At 41.7% G+C, this 21,373-nt stretch overlaps 1 protein-coding gene across 10 annotated transcripts in view; it reads left to right on the top strand.

Moving 5' to 3' along the window:
- POMT2 (protein O-mannosyltransferase 2) overlaps positions 1-21,373 on the top strand; it is a 34,624-nt gene that overhangs the window by 8,046 nt on the left and 5,205 nt on the right. For 4 of the 10 annotated variants that reach the window (XM_026057139.1, XM_026057140.1, XM_026057141.1 and 1 more), the window contains 15 exons: positions 763-922; positions 3,608-3,714; positions 4,680-4,762; positions 5,567-5,676; positions 9,632-9,698; positions 10,614-10,686; positions 12,386-12,464; positions 13,200-13,351; positions 14,623-14,714; positions 15,838-15,914; positions 17,094-17,165; positions 17,672-17,731; positions 17,936-18,041; positions 19,937-20,077; positions 20,713-20,827. In XM_026057139.1, the coding sequence (XP_025912924.1) occupies positions 763-922; positions 3,608-3,714; positions 4,680-4,762; positions 5,567-5,676; positions 9,632-9,698; positions 10,614-10,686; positions 12,386-12,464; positions 13,200-13,351; positions 14,623-14,714; positions 15,838-15,914; positions 17,094-17,165; positions 17,672-17,731; positions 17,936-18,041; positions 19,937-20,077; positions 20,713-20,827 (1,494 nt within the window). Of the gene's footprint in view, positions 1-762; positions 923-3,607; positions 3,715-4,679; positions 4,763-5,566; positions 5,677-9,631; positions 9,699-10,613; positions 10,687-12,385; positions 12,465-13,199; positions 13,352-14,622; positions 14,715-15,837; positions 15,915-17,093; positions 17,166-17,671; positions 17,732-17,935; positions 18,042-18,324; positions 18,608-19,936; positions 20,078-20,712; positions 20,828-21,373 lie in introns of those variants that run through there. The other 6 variants (XM_026057143.1, XM_026057144.1, XR_003252093.1 and 3 more) reach the window with 5 other exon arrangements.

Below are 21,373 nucleotides of genomic sequence, written 5' to 3'. Positions count from 1 at the left end.
TGGATGCAATCCTGTGCAATGTGCTCTAGGTGACCCTGCTTGAGCAGGGGGGTTGGACTAGATGATCTCCAGAGGTCCCTTCCAACCTCAGCGATTCTGTGATTCTGTGATTCTGTGATTTTGTCTAGTCAAAATGTAAGCACCACAGCATCTGAAGTCAGTAGGGAAAGGTTTTAAATCCTGCTGACATCTTCGCTTGTCTTTTCTCTGTGGTTTGATTTTAATTTAGTTTGTAACTTGTTTGCTTTTTGCCACAGCTTTTGTTTGTGCTTTGGGTAGATATTCTCCACTAAGGCCTTTCTGCTTTAGAAAGAAAGTGGCTGCTGTCTGTCTTCTGTCCTCTCCCATGTTCTTAGGCTCTCTGATTGAAGTAAGCTTGTGGTCTTTTGTTGTTGTTTTTTGTTTTTTTTTCTTGTTTTCTTTTTTTTTCTTTTGTGGAGCAAAACTCTGCTTTCAGGTCTTTTATATGTGGGATTTTCTTCACACTAGTGTTTTAGCTTATACCCATGTCTGTGTTCCCTTCCTTAAAGGGGAGATCTAGGGCTGCCCAGGCTTAAGTGATGGGTCCTTCTGAATTCTGTGTCAAGGACATCCTTGCATCCTTCTAAAATGAATGAAAAGCTTGTCTTTCTATTCCCATRGACTCCTGAGAAGATGGAATGTAATTTTGGAGGGTAGCTGATTTTCTGTTTGTTTTCATGACTGTGTTGTCTGTGCATGTAGCCATCATTTCTTTACTGACCTGCTCTGTCTGTCCTGCAGGCCATTTTCCACCTCCTGGTGGTTCTGGCTGAGCCTGACTGGGGTGAACCTTGCTGGAGCAATGGGGGTGAAGTTTGTAGGACTTTTTGTAGTCCTGTTGGTTGGCCTGAACACAATCTATGATCTTTGGGACTTGCTGGGGAACCTCAGCCTGTCACTGGTGAGTGTTTAAAGCTTTTCTTTGTGAAGTGTTTCTTTGTTTTGTTTTGCTTTCTTTTGCCCTTGTAATTCTCCTCGCTTTTGACATCTGTGAAAATAGCCAGTGGTATCCTGTCTACAGCAAACAGGGGCATCTGAGCTGGATGATGATGATTAAAGATGAAGGTTTTAATGGAAAAACTATTGCCGTATGTTTTTTAAAAACATGTCAGCAGGATATAATGTCATAAAAGCAAAAAGATTTTTGCTGTTTCCCAAGAAAAACTATTACCTTTCCAGTTGGCTGAATTTTATTTCAGTCTAAGCTACAAATGCTTGTCAGTGGTGGCTGTACGATGGCCCAAAGTCAAATGCTGTCCAAAATAGTGTTACGTGACCTTCTGAGAAGTATCTGCTAGCTGGCAGACAGGCATGTCTTGCAGCACCTAGTCTGTAGAAGCGGAGCAAGCTGAGGCTATGCTTCACCAGTAGTACAGTGATGTAGCCCGTGTAGCACTAGCACGCAATAGTCCATCATGAGTCATAGGCATACTGTGTAACTTGCAGTCTTCATAGCCTGTCCGTAGGGTGCAGGCAGCCATAGCCTGCTTGTTTTCACACATATTTGGTGCTTATAAACTCTAAATAATTTACTAGTGTATTTGGGTGCTCTCTTCTAATATATTGCATCTTATATTTGGGGACTGTGAAATACCTTGATATGACATTTGCTGTCTTGCAACCAGGAGAGAAAGAAAATTTCTTCAAGCACATCTTTTAAAAGATGTTCAGTTCTCCTCTTGTCTCAGCCTCTTCTGAAGCTTAAAAATTCTATTCCTTTCACTTACTGTTTTTGTCCTGCTTCTGTCTTGTAAACAGTGGGATTCTGGGGGGAGTTTTTCTGTTCCTGCTGCATGGTTCGTTTTCTCTGATTAATGTGAATCAATATGGGCTGCAAAGATGCAATGTTCCAGCTCCAGAGAAACACTTCTGGAGCAGAGTCAGTTAATTGCATTTGAAATGGAGCAAATCCATCATGTCTAAGCTTTCTGCCAGCAGACGGCTGCACAATGATTTCATTTGTGCTGCTGGCAGCATAGGCAGCAAGCCCCTGAGTGTTAGATATGTAAAGAAATTTACTCCAGGAGGGAGATGCTTGCTGAATAACTAACTATTTGGCAACCTTGGTGCTTGAGGAAGGGGGGGGGTGGAAAAAACAACCCCCCCCCCCGAAAACCAGAATAACTGCTCTCTGCATTTTTTTTAGGAAACTAGTCATGATTAGTATTGCATGCAATGTTTTTGGAATTAATTTGATTTCTAGAATTCCCAGCTTATACTGATTCACTGTTCTGTTTTGCTCGATACTGTCCTTCATGTGGGTTTTCTTTTGACTTTGCATTGTAATCTGTAGTTTAAAAAAAATCCTTTCTACGAAGATGGAAGGATATTGTGGTCATTTTGAGTAAGGGACTGGAGATTAGCTCCTATGCTGCATAACTTTGGTTACGTATCATAGAATCAGCATTTTTGCAAGTGTTCAGTGTAAGTGTTGCATGTGGCCGTTTTTGAAAGTGTTCTGTTCAAGTACATGGGCTGAGCAACTGGTTTTTTTTGTTGGCTTCAGTGGGTTCAGAGTCTCATATACAGTTAGGGGACTCAGATTTTCCTCCTCAGTTTTGTAATGTGTTCAGCTCTTTTTCTGTTAGTTCCAAAATCTTTTGATCTGGTATTAAGGGATGAAGGATGATTAGCTTAATAATTGTGTGATAGGTACCATGTAAAAACAAAATACAGAAGATAGCAAGTAAATTTGCCTTTTCAGCCTTAGAGTTAGATGCAGACACTTCGCAAACAACTGTTGTAGTTTAAGGTGTTTTCCTTTCCTACAGCTGTTATCCATCCTGTACTTTAGATTATTTGCTCTACTACCAGCAGTGTCAGTGGGATGGAGGCACGTAATCACAACCTGGGCATCTGTGTACAAACCACTTCCCTCAGTGGTTTAAGTCAAGTGCTCTGTTTTTGTGTTGAGGAAGCTGAAACACTCGCAGGTTTTGCTCCTGACTTTTCTGTAACTTGTGGCTGAGGAGCAGCAACAAAATTGCTGTGTGGGAACATCCTTGCTAAGTGGTCTGGTTTCTCTGAAGGAAGTGTACCTGGGTCCCCAAGAAGTCCTTGTTACATTCACATCTGCACAGGGAGACTTGTTGGGGAAACAAGTAGCTATCTAGTAGCTTGTACCCTTATGCTTTCATTTTCCATTTTGCTTGCCTTTGACAGTTGCTATTCTGGAACCCATCTTCATGCTGTGATTTGGTCTCAAGACTTGTACCGTTCTTATAAACAAGTTAAAGTGTATGTTCCCCTTTTTCTAAGGATTATCAATGGGAGCTGCCAAGCTCTTTTTGCCGTAGTTAGGGATATATGACATTTTGGAAAGTTAAACCCTCCCATTGCCTTTTTTTGTCTTCTTCCCATGTGCCTGAAATTTCAAGGAACCCCAACTCCAGCTTTTGGAGAGGCGCAACAAGGTCTGCCTTGTCTTTTACCTCTCTCTAAGCCTTTTTGAGGAAATTCTGCAGCTTGCTGTGCTTGTTATGTGCAGCAGACTCTTGCTATAGGACTGCTACTCAGAGTCTGGTTAAGCAAGGAGTGGAGTTGTTTCTGCGGCTGCACTGTTTGATCCAGGTTGTGTTTGTTACAGGTCATGTTTGGGAAGCATTTACTGGCTCGAGTGCTCTGCCTCATCCTGCTCCCGCTTGCCCTCTACATGGCTATGTTTGCTGTTCATTTTGCAGTTTTAAATAAAAGGTATTTCTCAAGTGTTTTCTCCAGAAGAAGAATCACCTGTCTCTGCTTTGTATTAAAGGCCATTGATTATGGATTTCTCCATTTTCAGTGTCAGAAGCACAGCCACAAGCTGTGTCTTCGTTTAGTTCCCTTCCCAGACTACTGCATTGTTCTCAGAGGAAGGCTCTGGCCAAGCTGGCAGTGAAACAGGGTTTGAGCTTGAGACTTTCTGACATGCCAAGCAAGTATCCTGACCAAACTGTCTGTCTCCTTTTTCTCCTCTCTTTCCTGGACCTGAAAATGTCTCAACCCCCTCTGCTTTTTTTTTTTAAGCATTGCATTCCTGAAAAATGTTTTGGCTCATATTAAAAAATAGTCTGATGAGTGTTAGCAAAGGGTGGGCTCTGCTCTGAATACCTGCAACCAGTGGATGATGTCTATCTGGAAAGAGCACAACAGATAGTAAAATGGCTAAGTAATGATCCATGGCTAAGTAATGATCCATATGCCAGCATTGAGAAGTGAGGTGAATAAGCATTTCAATATAAAAAAGAACATAATTAAATCTGTTATTTTTCAGACTGTTAAGTTTAAGTCAGGTGGTCTTAGCACTAGCCTCTTACCAGAAGCGGGACTTAAGGGCCACAGAGCGAGGCTTTACTATATCCAACCTGATAGTGAGTCAGGTTTATTTGTTATAAAAAACACCTCCAAAGATAGTTGATGGTGCTTTGTGCACTGCCAGAAGACTTGCATTTTTGTGACCTCAAATCCTTGCACCTCTGGACAATTGCTTGCAAGAGTGTGTGCATCTGCTGTGACTCACAGCGTGAGAGGTGCACCTAAAGGAACTGCAGTCTTCTCCTGAGACTGTGTCTGGTCTTATCTTTTTTCTTCTGTAGAAACAATTTGGTAATGCATGTTAGAGCTTTGTATACCTGTTTTGCCAGACTTCTGACTTTCACATTCTTTGCTCTCTTTTGTAGTGGGCCTGGGGATGGTTTCTTCAGTTCTGCCTTTCAGTCCCAGTTGATCGGGAACAATCTTCATAACGTCTCTGTTCCAGAGTGTGAGTGTCCAAGGGAATAAACTGCTTTGATGAATTTTGTCAATGTACCTGTGCGTTTAAATAAAAACAAGGTCTCCTGTGAGTCAGTGCAGAACAGTGCAGATTATGGCTGAGTGCTCATAGTCTGATCCATGCTGTTCCTCTGCAGTTTTATGTATCTACAGAAAAGAAAAAGGCTGAAAATAACATTTAATATGTTTAACACACTGTCAGTAACTGCTTTGTCATACTGTTTTGTCCTTTGGAGCATCTCCCTGCTCCAGAGCTGCTACTGGGAGAGCATCAGCTATGTTCTCCCAGATGCTCCACTTGTGCTGGGAGGCTGTGAGGGAAGGTGCCTAAAGCCAGTGTGCCAGCTCCACTACATGATAGCTGACTGAGCTTGCCTCCCTTCCCTCTTGTGCTGCTGAAGGGCTTGGGTGGTGGAGTATTTCAAACTAGTTACATGCTTTTCAAAGTGGATAATGTTCTGATTTGACTGTATACTCTTATGGAAAGCAATCCCAAACCTCTTATTATTGAGATTGCATTCAAAAGAGCTAGCACTTCTGTTTATGTTAAAACTAGCTGGGAGAATTTTAGATGCTTCAACCAAATTTTATATATCAGTTTTACTGAATGGTGGTTGGTGATGGAAGACAAGCTGTTTGGAGCAATGTGTGAAACAGGAAATGAGCTTGCATAAAAATAAAGCAGGAACATATACGCCTAATCAGAGCACTGCAGAGCACTGCAGGCTCTGCAGGGGGAGATACTTATAGGAGAGCTGTCTTATGCCTTTGCTTCTCCTTCCTTCCCATTTAGACTTGGCATATGGTTCTGTGGTCACAATGAAGAACCTTCGGATGGCAGGAGGATACCTTCACTCACACTGGCACCTCTACCCGGAGGGCATAGGAGCCCGCCAGCAACAGGTTAGTGTATTGCTGTAGTACTGCCTCTGACTACAGCCATCTTCCTTTGTCCTACTTGCCTTCCTGTGGAGCTGCCTCATTCCCATTGTGCTGAGCATTAGATGCTGTTCTGACAGGAGCTATGTATGTACTCGGAATCTAGTATCCTCTCGGTACCACATCTGTACCTTTGGCTTGGAAACCTTAGTAGCTAGGTTGCTTGAAGAGAGCCTGCCGCTCTTGCACCAGAAGAGTGACTTCCAGTAGCAAGGCTTCATTATACTCGTGAGATTACCCTCCATAGATGGAGGCAAAGAGGACTTAAAAATAATATTCCCTAATGAAGGAACTGTTACCTAAAGGAAGGCTGCAAAACTTATATATAAAACAAATCTATTACTTTATCTTCTAGGGTTCATTGCTGGGTGTTGAAAGCAACAGGAGTGCCAAGTGTTGTTTTCACCCCCTGCCATTGGCCTCTGTGACCTTACATTAACTACTTCCCCTTTTTTGCCTTGTTTTCCTCATCTGTCACATGAGTATTTGTAAGGCTTTATTCATTAAATTAGATATCTGAACGTTCATAAGCTAGCCATAATGAAAGGTGCCTACCTGAACTCTTTAAGGGCTTCTGATAAATGATTAACCAGTAAATCAAAGTAAAAATCAGAAACCATGTAATTATCACTAATTAAGTAGTACAAAAATAAAATGAATTTCCTGTTTTTGTCCATCATCATCAAGCCTCAACAGTATTTGCAGGCTCTATAACATTCCCAAGATATACTTTGTAGTTTGCATATTAATGTCTAAAAATTTTCTGAGCTCTTTGAAGGAAAGTTGCCAGAGCAAAACAGGTGTGTTTGTTTTTTTAACTCCACTTGGTCTCTGTGATGAGGAAGACTTTTTTTCAAAAATTAAACCTTTGCTTCAATCTTCTTTTCTTGCTATTCTTCCCAACCAGAAAATCTAATGCTCTCATGTGGCATTAATGTTTATTACTACAGGCATATCTCAGAGATACTGCAGGTTCAGTTCTAGACCACCACAATAAAGCGAGTCACACGAATTTTGTGGTTTCCCACTGCATATAAAAGTTACGTTTACACTATACTGTAGTCTATTAGGTGTGCAATAGCATTATGTCTAAAAAAACAATGTATATACCTTAATTAAGAAATACTTTATTGCTAAATAATGCTAACCATCATCTGAGCCTTCAGCGAGTCATAATCTTTTTGCTGATGGAGGGTCTTGATGTGTTGATGGCTGCTGACTGATCAGGGTAGTGGTTGCTGAAGGTTGGGGTGGCTGTGGCAATTTCTTAAAATAAGACAGCAATGAAGTTTGCCGCATCAATTGACTCTTCCTTTCACGAAGGATTTCTCTGTAGCGTGCGATGATGTTTGATAGCATTTTACCCACAACAGAACTTCTTTCAAAATTGGAGTCAATCCTCTCAAACCCTGCCGCTGCTTTATCAACTAAGTTTATGTAATATTCTAAATCCTTTGTTGTCATTTCAACAATGTTCACAGCGTCTTCACCAGGAGTAGCTTCCATCTCAAGGAACCACTTTCTTTGCTCATCCATAAGAAGCAACTCCTCATCCTTTAAAGTTTTATCATGAGATTGCAGCAATTCAGTCACATCTTCAGGCTCTACTTCTAAGTCTAGTTCTCTTGCTGTCAGTTCTAGTTCTCTTGTTGTCAGTTCTAGTTCTCTTGCTGTCAGCCTGTCCTCTGAAGCTTTGAAGCCAGGCATTGAATTCTCCTCTCTAGCTAGGAAAGTCCTAGATGGCATCTTCTTCCAGTATAAGGCTGTTTTGTCTACATTGAAAATCTGTTGTTTAGTGCAGCCACCTTCATCAATTATCTTAGCTAGATCTTCTGGACAACTTGCTGCAGCTTCTACATCAGCACTTGCTGCTTCACCTTGCACTTTTATGTTATGGAGATGGCTTCTTTCCTTAAACCTCATGAATCAACCTCTGCTAGCTTCAAACTTTTCTTCTGCAGCTTCCTCACCTCTCTCAACCTTCACAGAATTGAAGAGAGTTAGGGCCTTGCTCTGGATTAGGCTTTGGCTTAAGGGAATGTTGTGGCTGGTTTGGTCTTCTATCCAGACCACTAAAACTTTCTCCATATCAGCACTAAGGCTGTTTTGCTTTCTTAGCATTCGTGTGTTCACTGGAGTAGCAGTTTGAATTTCTTTCTAGAGCTTTTCCTTTGCCTTCACAACTTGGCTAACTGTTTGGCGCAAGAGGCCTAGCTTTCGGCCTGTCTCGGCTTTTGACATGCCTTCCTCACTAAGCTTAATCATTTCTAGCTTTTGATTTAAAGTGAGAGACGTGCAACTCTTCCTTTCACTTGAACACTTAGAGGCCATTGTAGGGTTATTAATTGCCCTAATTTCAATATTGTTGTGTCTCAGGGAATAGGGAGGCCTGAGGAGATGGAGAGAGATGGGGGAATGGCCGGTTGGTGGAGCAGTCGGAACACACACAACATCATTGATYGATTAAGTTCGCTGTCTTATATGGGCGTGGTTCATGGTGCCCCAAAACAATTACAATAGTAACGTCAAAGATCACTGATCACAGATTACCATAACAGACATAATAATAATGAAAAAGCTTGAAATATTGTGAGAATTACCAAAATTTGACACAGAGACACGAAGTGAGCATGTGCTGTTGGAAAAATGGCGCCGATAGACTTGCTCGACGCAGGGTTGCCACAAACCTTCAATTTGTAAAAAATGCAATGTCTGCAAAGCACAATAAAGCAAAGTGCAATGAAACGAGATATGCCTGTATAGGTGGAGATGCCGTATCAGAACTGGCTCAAGGGCAGGCAGAATTCAAGTGTAGAACATGCTTTATGACACTAAAAGCAGGGAAGGGGGATTGGCAGATGCTAATGGGAGTTTCCCTGAGGCTAAGTGGAAAAGGGTGGAGACCCTCCACCCTATCCCACCCCACTCTGTATTCTGGAGGTTGGACAAGGGTAGGGGGCTGGGAGAGTTTTGGGGGTTTGGAGAGGGGAAGGGAACTTAGAACTTCAGGGGATTTAAGGAGGAAAAGATGGAGGCAGGGGTTTCCTTCTGCCTCCTCCTTTACCTCCTCTCCTGACAATATGACCTCAGGGTATGAAGTTCCACCTATGCTTCTCCCTCCCTCCGCCCACCCCCAACACTCCTCTATGTTTTGGCTCCATCTCACCTACCCGCGGGGCCTTCTGCTCCCACCTGAGTGGGAGGCACAGGTCTGGGACTGGGATGGGGTCCCGGAGAGCTGGGCTTGCTGTAGCTGCAGCTGGAAGAGGAGTGTGTGCCAAGCGTGCACGTTTCCTTCTGCTGCTTGGGAGGGTTGCCCTCAGTGGCTGCACCCTCTGGCCAGATGCTCCCCTGCACTTGCTAGCAGTAGGAGCAGTTACTCTGTGTGAGACTGAGCAGGCAGATGAAGATTAACCCCCTGGGCAGCATGTGCTGCTTTAACAATTGATCCCTGTATCCCCCTTACTTTGCCTGGATTTTTTGGCTGAAGTATTATGGTTGTCACAGGCAGCCTCCTGTCCTAAATTTCTACTAATATTGCCTGTCCATAAAGCTAGTGCTGTTTCCAACTGGTGCTGGTACCAGTCAGTGATTATTCAAAAAGTTCATGTTTGGATATCTTGTTGTTGTGGAAGGAGCCTCCAAAGTAGGGTGAAAGGAGGGCAAGCTGTATGGYTGGATGCTGCTACTCATGGTGTATAGTGATCATGAGCATATGGGTTATACCTTGACTAAAAGATGTGATCTGGATTAAGCAGTGGCTGGTAACTGACTTTCTAAGGGGCAACATCATAAAAATCATCCCAGGTTTTCTATGTTAGTCGTGCATTTATTTGGGACTTGGATTTGCTGATGAATGTATGTTTACTATGCCCAGCTTTTCACTTGTTTGATGAAATGATTTATTCTGTGTTTTCAGGTCACTGCCTACTTGCATAAAGATTTGAATAACCTGTGGATTATAAAGAAACATGATTCAAATACAGGTAACAAATACCAGCAGAGTGACTTTTATAACTGCTGCTTCAGTTTTTCACTTAAATATTCTGAGTGCCTCCATTGCAAAAGATCTTTCATTGATATGAGGGGAAGAAGAGGAGAAGGARCAAGGGGAATCTGACTTCATCTTGATCAATGCTTTTTGTGTCAACCACGTTTTTGTTTTTTCTCCAGTCTGTATAGCTGAAGTAGACAAGCTTTTCTCAGCTGAAGGTTGCATTGACAACTTTCAGCTAGTCAGGGCTGCAAATAAAAGACAGAAAATTAATCTGAGCTCGGTTAATATTTTATGGAATTTGTTACTGCGGCTGTGGCTCCTGGAGACATTGGGTCTCAGTATATAGTGTCTGACTGTTTTACATGGGTGTTTGCTTAGGACAAGACTGAGTATCGAACATGGAGACCTAATGTTTGTACTTGTTATCTGTTTTAGAATGTCATATACTGTAGCTGAGGCATGTTTGGTCTGGGGGAGTTTCCTTTCTACATCTGCACCATGGATATATAAAAGCTGACATGGAACTGTTAAAAGAAAAAAAAAAGGTGTGTGGGGGAAATAACCCAGAAATAGTAAAATTATACTCCCTATTGTGAGTATCATGATGTAGTCCATGAAATAAAAATGTTTATTTCTAGTTGTGCTGTTCAGTTAGGTTGGCCACGTATCCTCTTTATTTAAAGGCAGTATGTGCTGCTTGGGGCCATGCTCAGTTGTACGGAATAACCCTCAGGGCTGGTCTTTAAACTGGAGCAATGGTTTACAGCAGGTTTGGAGTCCACCACACAAGTGAGTTTGCCTTGTGTTCCTGGTCTGCCTGAGGCATGAGTGCTCCTGACAAACTTTCTCTGAGACACTGATTTGTTTGTCAACACAGTGATATAATTGGTTTGCCTTCTTTCAGCAGGTCTATTAGACCCCTCCAGCCCTGTGGAGTTTGTGAGGCATGGAGATATCATCCGCCTGGAACATAAAGAGTAAGAATGAATTGTGAGATTTGAAGAGATTGAGTGCTTGAATAAGGCTGGTGGGAGACTTGACCTGCTAAAGACTCCATGGTTAGATCAGAAAAGCTGATTGTGTGACAGATGTGTCTATGTATCTGGATTTCCAGTGTGGGATTTGTGGAGTTTTTCTTCTATGGCTTATGTTTTGATGGGTGTCTGTGGAATGGGGAACCTTTAACAGAACCACACAGCTTTGTTAGAAGCACCGACTTACACAGCCCATCCAGCACACAGTGAGAGATTTGTGTAGCTGTGTGATGTGCAATATTAAGGGCCACTTTCCGCAAATAAGCAATTTCAATACCCTCATTCTGTTGCTTGTCCCCACTCTCTCACTTTGCTAGACAAATTGACTGGTTGGTTTTGTCAACATGCTGAAAGTATCCTGTTCCCGTGTATATAGACAGTATCTGCCTGCTGAAGTTCTCAACACTGAGATCACAGCAGTAGAACACTTTGAAGAAAAATGCTTGCTTGTACCTTCTGCCTCTCTAGTGAATACCTGAAGGGAATCAGGGGAACGTTAGTGACTTGATATTTAATCTTCATCTAGCCTAATGTCACTATGCTGCAATGCTCTGGGCTATCAGAACTTTTATTGCTTAATAGAAGTTCTGTACATGTATGTCTGGAAATCATGTCATATTGCGCACATTCACAAATCATGACTTAGGCTTCCAAAAAGAATTTTAAGGTTTAAAAAAAGTGATGCCTTGAATTTTGGGTTTTACCACCAAATATGTGAAAATGATGGTGATAAATTCTTGATTTTGCAGTATTGGTCTTACTTTACTCACATGCTGAAGGGAGACGGGTTTTTGGAATGGAAGATGAAACTGCAGTGCTGGGGAAAAGATCCGGCAGATGGCTCTCGTCCCTTTGCATAAGAACAGCATCCCGCGTGGGCAGAGGGTTTCTGTGCAGATAAGGAAGGGCTGGATGCAGCTGCAGTTGTTGGTGGGAGAGGCTCGCTATCTGAGTGGTTTTATTAAGAACCGACCAGTTGTGGTCAGAGCTACTGCACAGCCATAGACTGACCTAGGTATGGCCAGATTGTTCTGGTTTTCTAAGTTAGCAGTCCCAACTAGGGCAGGAGCAGGGTGACTACACCATGAACCTTGGGCAGTATGCCTGGTACTAATGGAGACCACTGACGCCCTCCTCAGTAAGTCTGTGTCTGACTAAATGGTACAATCTTTTCCTTCAAAAGCAGAACTGATAGTCAAGACAGGTCAGGAACTTGTTTTGCTTCCTGCAAGAGCAGGACTGTTAGTCCCATCTTAGCTGTTCRTAAAAAAACAACAACAACAAAAAAAACCTCAGTGCAGTTTCAGCTAAATGCTTTATTTTTCCTAACTGTGGCAAGCAATAATAAATGACTTTTCCATATGGAGGTGGTGGATTATAGCTTGAGGGTTGGATTAATTTATGCTGTCCCTTTCTGCCAGCACTGCCCAGTGCAGCAGAAGTTCAGAGTCATGTGGTGGGAAGCAGCTGTTTCACTGTATGGCCCCTGTCACCACTAAGGCTGCATCCTGCCCTGCTCTAGCCTGGAATTCAGCGGTCAGCGTGCTGGCGGCTCTCTCTGAATGGCTCGAACCAAAGTTCTTATCACAAACTGACTAAGACATAAAAACAAAACCAGGTTTGACTTTTAATTTCATTCCAGAACTTCTAGAAATCTCCACAGTCACCAGCATGAGGCTCCCCTGACAAGGAAGCATTTTCAGGTCACTGGCTATGGAATAGTAAGTGAATGGCAAGATAAAACAAACCCTCCTTCTTTTGGCGGGAGCTCATACCATGCCAAGGGGATTTATTCCTGCTTTTAGTTTGTTAGCCAGGGTGATAGATGTGGACCTGCTGGACTGGAAGAAAATCTGTTTTAGTATAAGATAGTGCATTTTGTATTTAAGGTCTATTTAGTGTGAGCACAGTTAGGAAAAGAATTAAACTTTCATTCCCAGTCTAGTTTTGGCAGCATTCACCTCCTTAAATGCCTAACTGGGCAAACTTGAAGTTGCTCTGACAAGTATTATTTTCTGTGTTTGTCCTTGTCACATAGACAAATGGCTTTTATTGACAGAATGATGACAGAATTTGGAATCATGAAAATGAGATCTGCTTTGAGGCTGAATTTCCAAAGGCAAGGGGCTGTTGCCCAAACCTCTTCTTTGAAGCAGCCACGCCACCCCCATTTAAAATGTAACTCTGAGCCAGAGTCAAGTATGAATTTGAAGCAAAAAATCTTAAGGTTGGCAAGATAAAAATGTATTTGTGGGTAGCTACTGGTGTCTAGAATCGTCTTTTCCTGATGGGGGATCTCTTTTGTGAACTCTGAACAAGGGTAGCCTGGGTTCTTCGGTTTAGCTGTGCCAGCATTAGAGTTTCAGAAGTTCCTATTTGCTATGCCTCATTCCCATATTTTGTTTTGTCTTCTGTTATTTTCTTTTTTTTCCTCTTGTGCTGTGTTTGGGTGATAGAATGGAACAGGAGATTCCAATGATTTCTGGAGGATTGAAGTGGTCGGCAGAAAGATTGGGAAGCTCATAAAAGTCCTACGGAGTCAGATCCGGCTAACCCATGTGGCCACAGGGTGTATATTGGGCTCTTCTGGAAAGACGCTGCCAAAATGGTAAATAGCTTGTAATAGCTCCTTCCCACCACAGGCCTTGAGCTGACAGCTGAGGTTCCTCATCTTGTATCATTGTTTTTATGTTCCTTTGCTCAATGGTACTTTTAATTTTAAGCTAGGCAAAAACCACTTTTCATCCATTTCTTTGTATTTTATTGTTCTTTTAAAGATCTAGTAGTCTCTAAACATATGACCAGAGGTTAGGAAGTTCTGGGTTAGGGTTATGCAGTCTGTTACAGTGAAAGTGTCTGGTGGGCAGCAGCTCTGGAAAATAATACCCCTTTCCAAGAGATCCAAGAATGGCATGGGCATAGATCTTGCCATCCAGTAAGTCCAGGGATGGGATGCTAGACATGAAGCAGTATCCCGTTTTATCCTTGGGGCTTGCAAAAATTGCTAGAAACTGAGGCAATTTATGCTGTCCTATTCCATAATCCACCAAACTTCTTTTTATTGATACTTATTTCCTTTGTAGTTGGAAGACCTTGTGCCATTTCTGTATGCAGCATCTGAAGTGTAAGGGCAGCTCTAACAAGCTGATATTAGCAGGGAAGGGATTTTAATATGCCCTCAGGTAGTATGAGTACAAATTTGTCATAAAACGAAGTACATGCAGAGACATTCAGACTAAACAAGCTGCTGTGTCTGGAGAGTTGTACTGTGTAGGAAGCTAACATGGATCCTGAAGCAGCATGTTGTATAGTCATGTTGCTTCTGCTTCCAAAGCTGCCTCTGTTACTGCTAGCTTATGTTTCCCTTCACTGTGTGATGGTAAAAAGGGCTTTTAAAAAATCCCATGTAAGCTGAATCATGGTGAGTGCAGGCAGATAACTCTGCTGGTGATTGCCTGGTCAAGAATGCAAGTGTATTTTAGATTTTTCCAGTAAGCCTGAGTTTATGGGTAAAACAAAACAAAACAAAAAGCAAAAAAACAAACCACTGCCTCTGATGACAGTGCTCAAGAATTGACTATGTTTTTTCCCTGACACAAACTTACCTTGTGGATGGAAGTCATTGCCACAAAATGTTGTTGACATTAAGAGCTCAGGTAAAATACTGGTAACTGGGAATAATGATGGTTAGATTAGGTTGGATTTGTACATATTTTTTAAAGAATTTAAAGGGGAGTAATCCCTGTCCTTCAGAGAACTGAGCATCACCTGCTAAGTGGTGACTGACAAAATTCCTGATTCATCTTTCACATTACTGCAGAGTCTGCTGCGCTTCTTCCCAAAATGTGTCCGCTAACTAACTGCCCTGCTGTTCCTCAGGGGTTGGGAACAAGTGGAAGTTACCTGCACACCATATCTGAAGGAGACTCCCAATTCTCTCTGGAACGTTGAAGATCATATCAACCCTAAGTGTGAGTGATCTATTTCCCTTTCCCTTCAGGGTGCATCTTGACTTGCTCTTAAGAGATGAGCTATTGGATGGTGAGAACTGGCATTTAGTGTTTGGAATTTGTGCATGCTTTCCCAGCTCCAGCTCAAACCTGCTGAACTTGGGCCAGTTGTTCAGAGATGCATGGCCTTATTCTGCTTCAGTGTTTGTACTGTAAACTGGTGATAGTGCTTCAAGTGTAGTGGAAGTTTAAAGATTTTTTTTTAAGGATTTTGAGATATTCATGAATAACGAAAGGGGGAAGTTTTGTAGGCACTGTGGTACAGGCTATTATTTTAATGCCATTGTTGTGGTTGCGGGGATTATTGTGATTGATATAAGTATGTTGTATATATTTTAATGATTTTTATTGAAAAGTTAGGATCCACCCTGTTCTGCTGTATTTTTTTCCTTCACTTCTGGAGGGGCATGTTAAATAATGACTTTGCAGTAACATCAAGTAATGGGTAGTGGAAGTATGACAGGGGCTGGGAAAGAACTAAGGGTGCCAGTTATGACAGATGGGCTTTCCAGCCTCATCCAGGAGTTGATGTGTGTCAGAGCCCCATTTGGCCTGAATATTTGATATCATTTTCATCTCATGAATTGCAGATGACTTGGGTTTAATTTGCAGTTATTAAAAAAAAAAAAACTAGTGCTTTCAGCCTTTCAGAGTCACGGTATGCAAACCAAAATAAAGGAATCCTGAGGTATTCACTTGGTAGAATCTCCTTTTCTGTTGTCTTGTATTTCRTATTTCCACACTCATGGCTTATTTATGGATAAAGAGCAGCTTATGAACAACTGGGCTCTAATTTCAGCTTGAAACAGGGATCTGCTTATTTTGGGGAGTTTTATCTACTTCTCTTGCTCCTGAAAGAAAGGTAGGAAATCAAGGAGTGGATCAGTTGTGAAATTCACTGGGGGATACTTTTTTGACTGCAAGCCTCTGTGTTTAGAATATGAATGAATTGTGCGGGGAATTAAAAGAGGTGCTAGAAGCAGATTTGTCACAGATTTGACACAGGAGGACAGAGTTTATTATGCACGAGTCAAATAAAAGTAAAACACAGATTTCTAATCTACTTTTCTCTCTTTTTCTAAAGTGCCCAATATCAGCCTGGATGTTTTGAAGCCCTCTTTTGTGGAAATTCTGCTAGAATCCCACATGGTTATGATCCGGGTAGGACAGTATTAATTCTAGATTATTATTTTCTTCCTCCTCTCTTTCATTAAAAAGAAATGTAATTTCTGAGATTTCTGGGTGATGGCTGCAAGATAGGGCAAGACTTACATGCCACAGCAACCTACTTGGATTTGTACTTAGAGAAAGGGATGGTCTTACAGTTAAAACTCTAAAAGTTTGGAAGCCCTGGGCTTGATCCCCGGCTCTACTGTTAACATGATCTGGCTGCAGTCTAGTTATTTAATCCTTTCATTGCTTAAGTTCCCTTCTTTAAAGGAGAGTTTGAAATTTTTCATACCCTGCTGGAAGGCTAGTTAAAGTTAAATAAGTGAGGCAGTTAAATGAGTGAGGCAGGAAGATGTTACTGTGGTCAGAGTCACAAAATTAGATAAACAGACACTGAAGAGAACAATAAATGTTTGAGTTGAAAATGGAAAAGTCCTGTTAATTTTTTAAAGTTCATTGAGATAGTGTTCTCTGCTTTTCTCTTCTCTATTTATCCCTGAGGATACTTGCAAAAGAAGTGGATTTCATATTTTCAAGGTGGACTGCTCTTGTAGTCCTTCCCATGATTGTTCTCTGTGATCTAGGCCACTTCCCTTCTGCTTCCAACTCCTCACTCCTTCAGCTGAAGAATGGGAATGTTACCGTTTGGAGAGGGGAATTTAAGGTTTTGTTTGTTACTGTTTGTAAAGCTCTTCTCAAATTCTCAAAAGAAAGAAGGTAGTCTAGCAAAGCATTGTTAAGGTTAATAATTTCCATGGCAACCAGTGATAATGTTGTTTCAGGTGAGGAAGTACCTACATGAGTTTCCATGGAAATAATCTTTCCGAAGCTTTTATTTGAGTGGAGGAAAACCTGTTGAAGTAGTCAGTCTCTTAATGAACAAAGATCTTGTTTAAGCAACATGTGTCCTCAGTGAGTGAAAACCTGGAAAAGAGAAATGAGAGAATAATGCCTCTAATGGTAGCCAAGTAACATTTTCACTTGCATAGTAATATTAAACATTCATTGTCCACAGTGTGGCAGTCTCCAGAAGTTGATCTGTTCATGTAGTCAGAAAATAGCCTTTACTCAGGAAGAGTATTCATGTATGTTTGTGTACCCAGACATGTCTGGGCAGGCCTTGCAGCATAACTGCCCACTCATTTCAATTTTATTTTGACTTATCTGTAGGGAAACAGTGGCCTCAAACCAAAGGACAATGAAGTTACATCCAAACCTTGGCACTGGCCCATCAACTACCAGGTATGTTGATCAATCCACCTTCCTTTCTGTTTTCAAGTGCTTTTCACAGAATCACAGAATGGTTGAGGTTGGAAGGGACCTCTAGAGATCATCTAGTCCAACCCCCCTGCTCAAGCAGGGTCACCTAGAGCAGGTTGTCCAGGACTGTGTCCAGACAGCTTTTGAATATCTCCAAGGATACTCCACAACTTCTCTGGGCAACCTGTTCCAGTGATCACTCACCCTCACAGTTAAAATCTTTTTCTTATATTCAGACAGAACTTCCTGTGTTTCAATTTGTGCCCATTGCCTCTCATCCTGTCACTGGGCACCACAGAGAAGAGACTGGCTCTATCTTCTTTTCTTTTCATAGCTTTTGCTAGCACGTTCCTGAAAATGATGTCAGCTTTATTTTGTGGTACCTGAGATGCATGGAAAGGAATTTGTCTCACCTTTGACACTGTTAAAGATGGTTATAAACTGGATTGATGCCAACCCATTTTACTGACTTTGGTCTCTCTCATCAGGGCCTGCGTTTTTCTGGTGTCAATGAGACAGATTATCGGGTTTATTTGCTGGGAAACCCGGTAAGTTGGAGAGGGAGATTCCAAGCCAATGTCTTTAGCAAATTTTACATAGTGACAGTGATTCTCTTCCTCTTCTTCCTTTTGGACTGCCTCTCTCGTTGTGCTCTTATGCTTATGCTTATGTAGCTTTTCATTCCCCCTGACATGTTCATTCCCCCTTCCAGCCCTGCCCAAAGTCCCAAATCTTTCTTTTTTCCTACTTAGGTGATTTGGTGGCTGAATCTAGTCACTATTGGCTTGTATATTCTGATAGCAATTCCTGCCACAGTGACCCTGAAGAGAGGTGTCCAGCTGACATCTGAACTCAAAGGTGAGGCTTGTTTTCCTATCCTTCCTGCACTGTAGAATCCCCTGTTATAACATCCTGGTTTCCTGATACAGGAAAGCTTTTCTTAGGACTCCTGTATTATACATCTTTTTATATGTTGTATTAAAGCCTCTGGGCATTGAAAAAATGCACTCAAGACAGTGCTATGTACAAAAAGCTAAGCTAATTAGTGCTATGAAAGTGTAGTACAAAATGATGTGACTGTCAAGGAAGGGTTTTATACTAGAAAGAATCACTCTGATTAACAAATTTGGCTTTTGTATAGCAGAGACCATACTTGATGAATTGCCAAATTTCCTAAGCCTGTAAGACTTCATCAGGAATCCTCAAGTGACCAAGGGCCCTGAGACACATGCTTAGAAAGCTGAAAAGGCGAAGATCTCTAGGATTGACTCACAGGTGGGAGATAGGACAAGTGGCTCCTCAAAAGTCTTACCACTCCTTTGCCGGAGAGTACTGAGCTGGACGGCTGAGGCTGGCAGCCTAAGGTGATCCAAAAATGAAAGTCTTGGTAGGGTCTTGCTGATTTGCTTCCTTCAGGAGACAAGGTTAGTCAGTAGTAGCTCATGTGCTAGCTCTGCTCTGCCGTTGATCACATAATCTAGCATGGGAATTGTTCATGAACTGCTCAAGAGCTGAGATGTTGGCCACAGTTGCTGTCAGTTACATTGATTACTGCAGTTCAATGATGACCAGATGTGTATATGTTGGAAAGAATGTATTTGATCTGGATATATTAGTAGGAGAAGGCAATAGAATGTATGTCAGGGAAACCTTCCTGTTTCAGATATCTAATGGTCCCAGGGCTTTTACCTTTTTCTGATTTGCAGACTTCCGAGATTTTTTTTTTTTTTATAATGGTGATACTGACCCCACATAGGTTACTGATAATAGGTTTCCTTTTCATAGATGCCTTGGAAGTGTGTGGAAGGCAGGACTCAGTGCCAAGGGTGGAAAACCACTGAGCTAGGTTATGGAGCAAGGAAAAGAGTGGGAGCTTCATATCTCAAGTAGTTTAAAAGTGAACAGGATAGATCTCTAACAAAAATACTGCAAGGAGCTACCTGTATTGGCTGTAAGGGAGATAGACCAATTGGATCAATGCCCTGTTCTCAAGGTCTGCATATGCACTGTATTTGCATATTATATACATGCTGTTTTGAAATGAGAAATGTTTCCTGATACTTATGCAAAGCTGATGAAGTGGCAGATAGAAGGGATGCAATAATCCTTTATTGTCATCAGTGCCTGGGTCATAGAGCTTTTCACAAACCCTAATAAATCATACTTTCACCATTCCAGTTTACATCAATGGTTGTTTCATTTTGTAGGTCTCTGTGTGGGAAATGAATTCTAAAATGTGAAGTGAAACTATTCAGTAACACAATGAGTTATTGGCTAAGCTGCAGGGAGACAGCAGAGCTCTCAGTCCCTTTCCCAGGCTCTGAACAGTTAGGCAACATTTCTTTCCAGAGAACAGTGACAAAGTGGTCATCTGGATGGCTCTTAATCTCATTGCAGAAAAAAACAAAAACATTAGAAACTGGAATAGCCTATTTAGTCTAATCTACATCCTGAGAAACTGCAAGCTTGGTCTTAACATTGAGCATGGTCAACCCCCTTATAATCCCTCAAGACTTATGTCTTTGTATATCTTTTCTGGTAATTGTTCCCCTGAGAAGTATTTGTATGTGCATAAAGAATACAGCTAGGATATTGTAGAAGCTTGGAACAATTTCAGACCAGTAGACGACTTCCTGCAAAGATCATTCTTGTTGATTTTACTGTCATTCACATGCTACTTACTGTGTTAAGGCTTGCAAAGAGAAACTGGAGTTGAGGTTTTCTCTGCTGAAGCATGTTTGTTTTTGTTCTAGAATTGTCCCAAGTCTTGCTACGTGGCGGAGGGCAGATTACACTGGGCTGGCTCCTTCATTATCTCCCTTTCTTTATGATGGGCCGAGTTCTCTACTTTCACCACTACTTCCCTGCCATGCTTTTTTCCAGCATGTTGACAGGTAAATACTGGAGACTGGGAGAAGAAGAGGCAGGGAAACAGGTGAAATTCTGTTAAATGGAACATTTTCAGACTAAACTGTAAATTTTTATGATAGGCTTTCTGCTTGCTTGAGCATAGTGCTTGAAAACATGTGCTAGTTCAAAATGTTTTTCACAAAGCCGCTTGAGATGCCAAATTGTCTTTTTCTGTTACCACCCCAAAGAAGCAGTATGTCTAGTGGTTAGGGCATTTGAATTTAGAGATTTGATTCATATTCTCTGCTGTGTCACTGTCCTTATATCTAATTTTATACAAGTTATTTCCCTTCTTTGTTTGCTTCCCCCGCTTTTCCGTCTTGTCTGTTCATACTTCAGTCTTGGTAGCTTTTCCTGTGATTTTGTACCAACTGAGTTAGCATGTTGGGGTGCACATTTCTTTCCCATTCTTTCTGATGAGAAGGTGGGGAAAAAACAACTTTCTGCTGACAGAAAATATTCTGTATAGTTCTGAAGGTTTACAAGGTAAATTAATTCAAAAGTAGAGGAGGTCTTCTGGTCTCAACAGAGCTTTTTCAGCTCAGTCTATGGCTGAATGTAGCAGCTCTGTTCTTTGGCCTCTGCCTTTCTCCTGATTTCTGCTTCATTATTCTCCTAGGAATCACCTGGGACACACTACTGAAGTTCTGTACTGGGTTCCTGTCATCCAGCACTACAGCTAGAAAAGTATATGGAGGAGGAATCCTGGTACTGGTTCTACTCATCATGTACAGGTGAGTGCTGAAAGCTCAGCTTTCCTGAATGTTTAACAGCCACTGTCTCAGTGGAACCCTTAGTGCCTGTTAATTATCCTTAGCCTTTGTCTTTGCCTCTCTTCTTCTCTGCTGAACTTGTCAGACATCATCAAGTCTGCAAGCACCCTAAATGCTCATATTTCATTAAATTCAGCATTTGTGTCCCAGTAATGGATTTTCAAAAATCTCTCTATTACAGGGAATCTCATTCTTTTACCCCACTACTCAGTGTGAACACTCTATTGTCCTCTGAACCCATAGTTTCGGATTCTAATCCCCATACTAGATGGTGTCATATCCCTCAAATATAGATGAACAGTTGTAGATTTCCCCTGCTGTCTCTGCTCCAAAGCTGTTGCTTTCTAAGAGAAAGTACCACCTGTGATAAAGCTACATACCATGTGTATTGGGTTCAGCTCCTTAGTGGAGCTTATAGCAGCCTAAAAACAAAGTTCCCATAGGTCACCTGTATGGATTAATCTTCTGCAATGTTCTTGAGACAGAACACTCTGCAGTTAATTAGTC

Source organism: Apteryx rowi, unplaced genomic scaffold (genome assembly GCF_003343035.1).
Source record: "Apteryx rowi isolate R43461 unplaced genomic scaffold, aptRow1 scaffold_137, whole genome shotgun sequence".
NCBI classification, from domain to species: Eukaryota; Metazoa; Chordata; class Aves; order Apterygiformes; family Apterygidae; genus Apteryx; species Apteryx rowi.
Note: the sequence above shows the minus strand (reverse complement) of the source record. Positions and strands in the feature narration are given on the sequence as shown.